Source organism: Xenopus laevis, chromosome 7S, assembly GCF_017654675.1.
Source record: "Xenopus laevis strain J_2021 chromosome 7S, Xenopus_laevis_v10.1, whole genome shotgun sequence".
In the NCBI taxonomy this organism is placed as follows: Eukaryota; Metazoa; Chordata; class Amphibia; order Anura; family Pipidae; genus Xenopus; species Xenopus laevis.
The window spans coordinates 98,493,321-98,504,300 of record NC_054384.1 but is presented as its reverse complement, the minus strand read 5'-3'; the positions used below and the strand labels follow the sequence as shown (position 1 = coordinate 98,504,300).

Sequence of the window (10,980 nt, the reverse complement as noted above, 5' to 3'; positions counted from 1 at the left end):
TTTGTCGCCGGCGACAAACGCTTGCGAAGTTGTGCTATCGTTACTACGGCAGGCATATCGAAGTTGCGCTAGCGTTAGATAATTTGCATACGGCGGGAAGTTAAAGTACAATGGACGTATATGTTGCAGCAAATACATTACACTACACAAGTCCAGGGAACCTTAATAAAAGAAAATAGAGTTGTTATATTGCCCTACACATGAGCCCACAGTATAGTTTATGTAGGGGGGAAGGAGGGCACCCCAAAAAAAATGTATGATCTTTTTCAGCCTGTCACCCTGTAAAAAGGAAAAGACGCCAGCGTTTTTTGGGAGTTAGAAAACATTTAAACTTTTTTTGGACCAAGTCCTATCTAATCTATTGCACTTTGCCTGGTCTGAGGTGGCGAAGGCAAGTCTGGCAATAGAGGTAACGTTCAGTAAAAACAAAAACTTTTTGAATTTGTGTAGTAACGCTCTTTGCCAGAACAAAAATACGCCTGGCGTTAGAGTGCGAAGTTGCGCTAAAGTATATCTCCTTCGCTAGTTTAATTATGCCAGCACCCATGAATAAATTGGCGAAGTGTCGAAATGACGTCATGCTGGCTAATTTTCGCCAGTGTTAGCCACTTCGCCCTTTAGTAAATTTCCCCCTATGTCTCTTGCATTGTGAATTGAGATGGCCAGGGGGCATCATTAATAAAAACCATATTGTCCAATGTTTTTGGCAAGTTGTTTCAGCTCCAGGAATTCCAGTGGACTTGGGTCGGGCTGTTCATGTGTGTGTTGATCTAAGTGCAAGCTCTCCTCCTCCAAGTTACCAGCCACATCCTCACTCAGTGCTTTCAAGACATGTTCTGACTCTCTTGCACTTTCTTCCGCAGCTCTTGGGAGATTAACCATTAACTGGTCAGGCTGTGAGGGCCAAGGTATAAGATCAGAGTCATAATAGGTCAGCTCCTCATCCCTACGGACCAAAGGCTGCAGGAGAGATTCCGTTCCGTATGTTGTGAAATCAAGGACCTCCTCTGGCTTCTCACAGGTAGAAATTAAATTAAAGCTGAAGGACAAAGAAAGCATTATTACAAGAGAAATATATGTGTTGCTGTTTCTCCAATGCATTTTATTTCAGTATGAATAATTTTATCGTGAGAGAGCACGGTCCTATGCGACTCCTGACAGAGAAAAGATGACAGAGCAGGAAGATTTTATCCTTTGGGAATACAGTACCTACTAAATGCTATAGTTATTGAAAGGCAGGATTTTTTTCTGTGGCAGAAAAAGAAAACATTTGCCTGGGCATCCTGGATATCTAGATTTTCCCCTGGGTGTAGACTTGGCAGATTGGTGGTGTTGCCTAAAATGTGCAGAAGTTTGAATTCAGGTACCCCAGGCCAAGTAATATGTACACACAGTCAGAATGACTTTACAGAAAACAAGAACAAGTCCTGCAATTGGAATATGATTATGCGTTTTTTGCTTAAACAAAACAAGTGGCCAATGCACTAGGGGTGGCAGTATGTAAAAGGAAAACTAAACCCTAAAAATTAATAGGGCTAAAAATACCGTATTTTATATACTGAATTTATTGCACCAGCCTAAAGTTTCAGCTTGTCAATAGCAGCAATGATCCAGGACTTCAAACTTGTCACAGGGGGTCACCATCTTGGAAAGTGTCTGTGACACTCACATGCTCAGTGGGCTCTGATTGGCTGTTGAGAAGCTAAGCTTAGGGCTCGTCACTAATTATCCAGCAGAAAATGAGCTTCCCTTGTAATATAAGCTGATGCTACAGGTTTGCTGATTATTAAATTCTGATGCTAATTGCACTGGTTTCTGTGCTGCCATGTAGTAATTATCTGTATTAATTACTAATCAGCCATATATTGTGACATTTCTATTCTATGTGTACTGTATATTGTGAGTGGGTCCCTAAGCTCAGTAAGTGACAGCAGCACAGAGCATGTGCAGTGAATCAGCAGAAAAGAAGATGGGGAGCTACTGGGGCATCTTTGGAGACACAGATCTTTACTGCTAAAGGGCTGTGGTTGCCTTGGGCTGGTACAGATGCACAAAACATCATGTACAACATTTCTAGCTACTTCTTTAGTTAAGCTTTAGTTCTCCTTTAAGCACCCTCCCAGTGAATATAATCACTAAACCTGAACCCACAAATAAGCAGTAGTCTTAAAAACCACACAGGCCCAGGGTACTATGTATGGGAGCACCATGCTGACACCCTATTTCTCATGAATTCCTTGTGCAGCTCTCAGCCAGCACATGCGCATTACAGTAAAATTACCAACTTTACTATGGTCAGAATGGGTGGGTTTTTAAGTGTTCTTTTAATTGGTGGTACAGATATGGGACCTGTTATCCAGAATGCTTGGGACCTGGGCTTTTCCGGATAATGGATCTTTCCATAATTTAAATCTTCATACCTTAAGTCTACTAGAAAATCATGTAAACATTAAATAAACCCAATAGGCTGGTTTTGCTTCCAATAAGGATTAATTCTAGTTTGGATCAAGTTCTAGTCTACAGGAATAATAAAATGATCTTATGAGGGCATCACAGGTTCTACATTTGCTGGCACTTAAAGAGTTAATAAATGTAGGAACTATTCTACACAGATTTAGCAGAGCTAAAACAAGGGACAAGTATGGGATCCGTTATCTGGAAATCCCATTATCCAAAAAGCTTCCAAATTACGGAATGGCATAGTCTCCCATAGACTCCATTTTATTCAAATAATCCAAATTTTAAAAAAATATTTCTTTTTTTCTCTGTAATAATAAAACAGTAGCTTGTACTTGATCCAGACTAAGATATAATTAATCCTTATTGGAAGCAAAACCAGCCTATTGGGTTTGTTTAATGTTTACATGATTTTCTAGTAGACTTAAATGAAGATCTTAATTGCAGAAAGATCTGTTATCTGGAAAGCTCCTGGTCCCAAGCACTCTGGATAACAGGCCACATACCTGTATATGCATTAGGGATGCACCGAATCCAGAATTAGTTTCGGGATTCGGCCTTTTTCAGCAGGATTCGGCCGAATCCTTCTACCGGCCAAACCAAATCCGAATCTGCATATGCAAATTAGGGGCGGGGAGGGAAATCGCATGACTTATTGTCCCAAAACAAGGAAGTAAAAAGGTTTTCGCCTTCCCACCCCTAATTAGCATATGCAAATTAGGATTCGATCTTTCGCGAAGGGTTCGGCCGAATAAAATAGTGGATTTGGAGCATCCCTAATATGCATTTACAAATACTGTATGTGCATGTGTTCCATGAACAAAAGGTATCGCCTCTTTGAAAGTAAATACATGTAAATAAACCCTATATATATGGGGGTTCTTTCCCACTGAAGGAGAAGCAAATCCTAAACTGTGATTATAACAGCTACAGTGTATTTAAATGATCTTCTGCACAAGACTCCACACCACTCTTTCTTAAGATGCAACCCACCCGTTGTTGGTGCACACAAGTCCTGCTGCACAAGGGCAGTAACTGAGCTCCGACTCTGCCGTTGAATCCGTTTGTAGCAGATTAAATAAACTAATGGGTTGGATCCTGCACCGCTCTCCTTCTGCTGGGAATGGAGCACACACCGGTAACTTCCCTGCTGTAAAAAGATTAAAGGGATACTGTCATGGGAAAAAAATAGTTTTTTCAAAATACATCAGTTAATAGTGCTGATCCAGCAGACTACTGCAATGAAATACATTTCTCAAAAGAGCACAGATTTATTTTATATTTAATTGGGGCTAGACATATTGTCAGTTTCCCAGCTGACCCCAGTCATGTGACTGATAAACTTCAGTCACTCTTTACTGCTGTACTGCAAGTTGGAGTGATATCACCCGCTCCCTTCCCTCCCCCCAGCAGCCTAACAACAGAACAATGGGAAGGTAACCAGATAGCAGCTCCCTAACACAAGATAACAGCTGCCTGGTAGATCTAAGAACAGCACTCAATAGTAAAATCCAGGTCCCACTGCGACTTCTTCAGTTACACTGAGAAGGAGAAACAACAGCCTCCCAGAAAGCAGTTCCATTCTAAAGTGATGGCTCTTTCTGAAAGCACATGACCAGTCAAAATGACCTGAGATGCCCCTACACACCAATATTACAACTAAAAAAATACACTTTTTGGATTAGGTATGAAATGTTATATTGCAGAGTGAATTATTTGCAGTGTAAACAGTGTAATTTAGACAGAATCCCTTAAATGACAACACACACACGCACGGGTAAATAAGCCCTTATTGTTTGCTCCACAGACTATTATATTGGTTGTATAACCATTTTTTTTGTTTAAAGGAACGGCAACACCAAAAAATTAAAGTGTTTTAAAGTAATAAAAATATAATACAGTGTTGTCCTGCACTGGTAAAACTGATCTGTTTGCTTCAGAAACACTACTATAGTTCATATAAACAAGCTACTGTGTAGCAATGGCGGAAATTGAAAAAAGACTATATGTCACAGGTTAAATAGTGGATAACAGATAACACCATTATGTTCTACAGAGCTTATCTGCTGTGTAACCTGAGCCTTTTCTCCTTTGAATGGCTGCCCCCATGGCTACACAGCAGCGTATTTATATAAACTATAGTAGAGTTTCTGAAGCAAACACACCAGTTTTACCAGTGCAGGGCAATACTGTATTATATCTGTATTACTTTAAAACACTTTAATTTTTTGATGTTACTGTTCCTTTAATAAAACATGTTGAATAAACTTACCTTCTGTTTTGGAGCAACAGAACTCAGGCTCACACTGATCATTGTTTGGATCACATTTCCCCCCAATGCCACTGTCAGTTACCGGCTCGGTGCAGTTCCCAGAAATACACATCATCCCCGGGGGGCACTCCCGTTCTGCTTGGCACCCCTAGAAGATAAAGAATGTGTCAGAGTAGGGAAGGGGGTACTCATGTGTAGGTGTAAATTAAAAGCAGTATTTGTTTGTGCCTTTCTGTTCTCTGGTTCTGACTCCAAAGTAGAACCACCCCATTAAGATATATTTTACAGGTTATTCTTTTCTTCTATGGGACTCCCTGAGAAGTTATTGCAATTTTAAAGAAAAATAAATGTCTAAACACGATCTCTCCTCTAGGAATATTCTGTTCCTGCTTGATCCAATCCCATTTACTGTAACACACTGAGAGTTAATTGATGGCACAACATTCAGTCTCTTGCGTGACAGCTTGTGAGACCACTCGTACTGTCTGTCCAGGCTCTTTACATCCCACTCATTAGAGTGCAGCCTTTGTCCTGATCCAATCAAATACCATATAATTCCGGCAAAGGACTCTCACACTCAGGGGGTGCCGGTGCCTATGAGTAAATAGAATAGGGGTGCCGGTGCCTATGAGCAAATAGAATAGGGGTGTCAGTGCCTATGAGCAAATAGAATAGGGGTGCCGGGGCCTATGAGCAAATAGAATAGGGGTGCAGGTGCCTACAAACAAAAAGAATAGGGGTGTCAGTGCCTATGAGCAAATAGAATAGGGGTGCAGGTGCCTATGAGCAAATAGAATAGGGGTGCAGGTGCCTATGAGCAAACAGAATAGGGGTGTCAGTGCCTATGAGCAAATAGAATAGGGGTGTCAGTTCCTATGAGTAAATAGAATAGGGGTGTCAGTGCCTATGAGTAAATAGAATAGGGGTGTCAGTGCCTATGAGTAAATAGAATAGGGGTGCCGGTGTCTATGAGCAAATAGAATAGGGGTGTCAGTGCCTATGAGCAAATAGAATAGGGGTGTCAGTGCCTATGAGCAAATAGAATAGGGGTGTCAGTGCCTATGAGCAAATAGAATAGGGGTGCCGGTGCCTATGAGTAAATAGAATAGGGGTGTCAGTGCCTATGAGTAAATAGAATAGGGGTGTCAGTGCTTATGAGTAAATAGAATAGGGGTGTCAGTGCCTATGAGCAAATAGAATAGGGGTGTCAGTTCCTATGAGCAAATAGAATAGGGGTGTCAGTGCCGATGAGCAAACAGAATAGGGCTGCCGGTGCCTATGAGTAAATAGAATAGGGGTGTCAGTGACTATGAGTAAATAGAATAGGGGTGTCAGTGCCTGTGAGCAAATAGAATAGGGGTGCCGGTGCCTATGAGTAAATAGAATAGGGGTGTCAGTGCCTATGAGTAAATATAATAGGGGTGTCAGTGCCTATGAGTAAATAGAATAGGGGTGTCAGTGCCTATGAGTAAATAGAATAGGGGTGTCAGTGCCTATGAGTAAATAGAATAGGGGTGTCAGTGCCTATGAGTAAATAGTTACCGGCTCGGTGCAGTTCCCAGAAATACACATCATCCCCGGGGGGCACTCCCGTTCTGCTTGGCACCCCTAGAAGATAAAGAATGTGTCAGAGTAGGGAAGGGGGTACTCATGTGTAGGTGTAAATTAAAAGCAGTATTTGTTTGTGCCTTTCTGTTCTCTGGTTCTGACTCCAAAGTAGAACCACCCCATTAAGATATATTTTACAGGTTATTCTTTTCTTCTATGGGACTCCCTGAGAAGTTATTGCAATTTTAAAGAAAAATAAATGTCTAAACACCGATCTCTCCTCTAGGAATATTCTGTTCCTGCTTGATCCAATCCCATTTACTGTAACACACTGAGAGTTAATTGATGGCACAACATTCAGTCTCTTGCGTGACAGCTTGTGAGACCACTCGTACTGTCTGTCCAGGCTCTTTACATCCCACTCATTAGAGTGCAGCCTTTGTCCTGATCCAATCAAATACCATATAATTCCGGCAAAGGACTCTCACACTCAGGGGGTGCCGGTGCCTATGAGTAAATAGAATAGGGGTGCAGGTGCCTACAAACAAAAAGAATAGGGGTGTCAGTGCCTATGAGCAAATAGAATAGGGGTGCAGGTGCCTATGAGCAAATAGAATAGGGGTGCAGGTGCCTATGAGCAAACAGAATAGGGGTGTCAGTGCCTATGAGCAAATAGAATAGGGGTGTCAGTTCCTATGAGTAAATAGAATAGGGGTGTCAGTGCCTATGAGTAAATAGAATAGGGGTGTCAGTGCCTATGAGTAAATAGAATAGGGGTGCCGGTGTCTATGAGCAAATAGAATAGGGGTGTCAGTGCCTATGAGCAAATAGAATAGGGGTGTCAGTGCCTATGAGCAAATAGAATAGGGGTGTCAGTGCCTATGAGCAAATAGAATAGGGGTGCCGGTGCCTATGAGTAAATAGAATAGGGGTGTCAGTGCCTATGAGTAAATAGAATAGGGGTGTCAGTGCTTATGAGTAAATAGAATAGGGGTGTCAGTGCCTATGAGCAAATAGAATAGGGGTGTCAGTTCCTATGAGCAAATAGAATAGGGGTGTCAGTGCCGATGAGCAAACAGAATAGGGCTGCCGGTGCCTATGAGTAAATAGAATAGGGGTGTCAGTGACTATGAGTAAATAGAATAGGGGTGTCAGTGCCTGTGAGCAAATAGAATAGGGGTGCCGGTGCCTATGAGTAAATAGAATAGGGGTGTCAGTGCCTATGAGTAAATAGAATAGGGGTGTCAGTGCCTATGAGTAAATAGAATAGGGGTGTCAGTGCCTATGAGTAAATAGAATAGGGGTGTCAGTGCCTATGAGTAAATAGAATAGGGGTGTCAGTGCCTATGAGTAAATAGAATAGGGGTGTCAGTGCCTATGAGCAAATAGAATAGGGGTGTCAGTGCCTATGAGTAAATAGAATAGGGGTGTCAGTGCCTATGAGTTAATAGAATAGGGGTGTCAGTGCCTATGAGCAAATAGAATAGGGGTGTCAGTGCCTATGAGTAAATAGAATAGGGGTGTCAGTGCCTATGAGCAAATAGAATAGGGGTGTCAGTGCCTATGAGTAAATAGAATAGGGGTGTCAGTGCCTATGAGTAAATAGAATAGGGGTGTCAGTGCCTATGAGCAAATAGAATAGGGGTGTCAGTGCCTATGAGCAAATAGAATAGGGGTGTCAGTGCCTATGAGTAAATAGAATAGGGGTGTCAGTGCCTATGAGTAAATAGAATAGGGGTGTCAGTGCCTATGAGCAAATAGAATAGGGGTGTCAGTTCCTATGAGTAAATAGAATAGGGGTGCCGGTGCCTATGAGTAAATAGAATAGGGGTGTCAGTGCCTATGAGTAAATAGAATAGGGGTGTCAGTGCCTATGAGTAAATAGAATAGGGGTGCCGGTGTCTATAAGCAAATAGAATAGGGGTGTCAGTGCCTATGAGCAAATAGAATAGGGGTGTCAGTGCCTATGAGCAAATAGAATAGGGGTGTCAGTGCCTATGAGCAAATAGAATAGGGGTGCCGGTGCCTATGAGTAAATAGAATAGGGGTGTCAGTGCCTATGAGTAAATAGAATAGGGGTGTCAGTGCCTATGAGTAAATAGAATAGGGGTGTCAGTGCCTATGAGCAAATAGAATAGGGGTGTCAGTTCCTATGAGCAAATAGAATAGGGGTGTCAGTGCCTGTGAGCAAATAGAATAGGGGTGCCGGTGCCTATGAGTAAATAGAATAGGGGTGTCAGTGCCTATGAGTAAATATAATAGGGGTGTCAGTGCCTATGAGTAAATAGAATAGGGGTGTCAGTGCCTATGAGTAAATAGAATAGGGGTGTCAGTGCCTATGAGTAAATAGAATAGGGGTGTCACTGCCTATGAGTAAATAGAATAGGGGTGTCAGTGCCTATGAGCAAATAGAATAGGGGTGTCAGTGCCTACGAGTAAATAGAATAGGGGTGTCAGTGCCTATGAGCAAATAGAATAGGGGTGCCGGTGCCTATGAGTAAATAGAATAGGGGTGTCAGTGCCTATGAGTAAATAGAATAGGGGTGTCAGTGCCTATGAGTAAATAGAATAGGGGTGTCAGTGCCTATGAGCAAATAGAATAGGGGTGTCAGTTCCTATGAGCAAATAGAATAGGGGTGTCAGTGCCGATGAGCAAATAGAATAGGGCTGCCGGTGCCTATGAGTAAATAGAATAGGGGTGTCAGTGACTATGAGTAAATAGAATAGGGGTGTCAGTGCCTGTGAGCAAATAGAATAGGGGTGCCGGTGCCTATGAGTAAATAGAATAGGGGTGTCAGTGCCTATGAGTAAATATAATAGGGGTGTCAGTGCCTATGAGTAAATAGAATAGGGGTGTCAGTGCCTATGAGTAAATAGAATAGGGGTGTCAGTGCCTATGAGTAAATAGAATAGGGGTGTCACTGCCTATGAGTAAATAGAATAGGGGTGTCAGTGCCTATGAGCAAATAGAATAGGGGTGTCAGTGCCTACGAGTAAATAGAATAGGGGTGTCAGTGCCTATGAGTAAATAGAATAGGGGTGTCAGTGCCTATGAGCAAATAGAATAGGGGTGTCAGTGCCTATGAGCAAATAGAATAGGGGTGTCAGTGCCTATGAGTAAATAGAATAGGGGTGTCAGTGCCTATGAGTAAATAGAATAGGGGTGTCAGTGCCTATGAGCAAATAGAATAGGGGTGTCAGTGCCTATGCGCAAATAGAATAGGGGTGCCGGTGCCTATGAGTAAATAGAATAGGGGTGTCAGTGCCTATGAGTAAATATAATAGGGGTGTCAGTGCCTATGAGTAAATAGAATAGGGGTGTCAGTTCCTATGAGCAAATAGAATAGGGGTGTCAGTGCCGATGAGCAAATAGAATAGGGCTGCCGGTGCCTATGAGTAAATAGAATAGGGGTGTCAGTGACTATGAGTAAATAGAATAGGGGTGTCAGTGACTATGAGTAAATAGAATAGGGGTGTCAGTGCCTGTGAGCAAATAGAATAGGGGTGTCAGTGCCTAAGAGCAAATAGAATAGGGGTGTCAGTGCCTAAGAGCCAGCAAAATGTCCCCCATGATTGTGTAGAGGAAGTCATGCAGGTTCTTTTAGGACAGGTTTAGAAACATGAAATGAATTATAATAATAATAATAATAATAATAATAGAGTGTATATGGGTTTGGTTGTAGAGCTGAAGGGGGGAGTAACTGGATCCTGTTGAAACGATTGCTGCTAATTACTACAGTAGAGGTTTCAGTTTGGGTCTGTCTCAATAGCTCCCTCTATAGGTGAGGCGGGAGGAATTCCATAAATTGTGACTGTCCAAGCGGAAGGTTTTCCCCCTAATGCTCCTTTACAACTCCCAGCATCCTCCTCGTTAAAGAAGAAATCTGGCAATTAGTAGTAAAAGAATAGCTGGAGGCGCTGCAGGATGGATGTAATAGAAATAATATATAATATAAACACTGGGCCTCACCTGCTGACTGTCTATTCTGCGCATTATCCGGGGCCCATGAGAGTCCGGGCGGAGTAGAGCAGCTGCCCAGGAGCAGAGGGGGAGCGGCAGGAGGAGAGCGACAAGCGGCAGGAGCATCATGTTTGGGGCCCGGGATGAGGCAGATGAGAGCCGCTGTCCCTCCGTTTTGCAGTGGGTGTCGGCTGGCTGGGAGCGGGTATCGGGCAAGAAGCTCCCGGCAGAATATTACAATAAATAGAATATTAGAATAAAGCGTCTCCCTGCAGCGCTGGAAATAATGGACACGGCTCCCTCTGCAGGACAAATCGAGTAACAAGTAATTGTAATAAAATGAATATTCATCTCCCTAAATAGAGTGTGAAGTAGGAAATGCAGTTTACTAGCAGCAATTAAATGATGCCAGGCTTTGTGTAGAGGTGGGACTACAATATATCCAATGCATCTGGGCAAAGCTCCATGTTTTATGGTGGGACATCAGAATAGGGCATCAGTGGCTGGAACTTATATCCAACACTGTAGCCAAAGTCCCAAATGTTCCCCTGTATAAGAACTGAGAATATAACATGAATTCCTGATGGCACCCACTTGCAATACCTGTCGAATTACAACTCCCAGCACCACCCCCACAGCTAAATGATATTGGGGCTCACTCAATAACAGCTGGAGGGCCATAAGCTGGACATGCCAAAATCATTATAGTTGGTTCTGTAAATCCATCTGGTGTTGGGGTCTC

At 42.6% G+C, this 10,980-nt stretch overlaps 1 protein-coding gene across 1 annotated transcript; it reads right to left on the bottom strand.

Moving 5' to 3' along the window:
* Positions 1-447: 447 nt before the first annotated feature.
* On the bottom strand, positions 448-10,527 carry LOC121396554 (dickkopf-related protein 3-like). Its single transcript, XM_041571607.1, has 5 exons — positions 10,248-10,527; positions 6,272-6,337; positions 4,730-4,877; positions 3,451-3,607; positions 448-1,039 (listed from the first exon to the last, which is right to left on the bottom strand). Exons 1-5 carry the CDS (start codon positions 10,365-10,367, stop codon positions 676-678), a joined length of 855 nt encoding a protein of 284 aa, XP_041427541.1. The 5' UTR covers positions 10,368-10,527; the 3' UTR covers positions 448-675.
* Between the last annotated feature and the right edge of the window lie 453 nt (positions 10,528-10,980).

Bases quoted from the DNA above. Each gene is read 5' to 3' on its own strand.
- LOC121396554 (XM_041571607.1), bottom strand. From the start codon at position 10,367: ATGATGCTCCTGCCGCTTGTCGCTCTCCTCCTGCCGCTCCCCCTCTGC. The intron at 6,338-10,247 runs GTGAGGCCCAGT...TTTATCTTCTAG, and splicing joins GCAGAATAGACAGTCAGCAG to GGGTGCCAAGCAGAACGGGA. The intron at 4,878-6,271 runs GTAACTATTTAC...TTTATCTTCTAG, and splicing joins CTGGGAACTGCACCGAGCCG to GGGTGCCAAGCAGAACGGGA.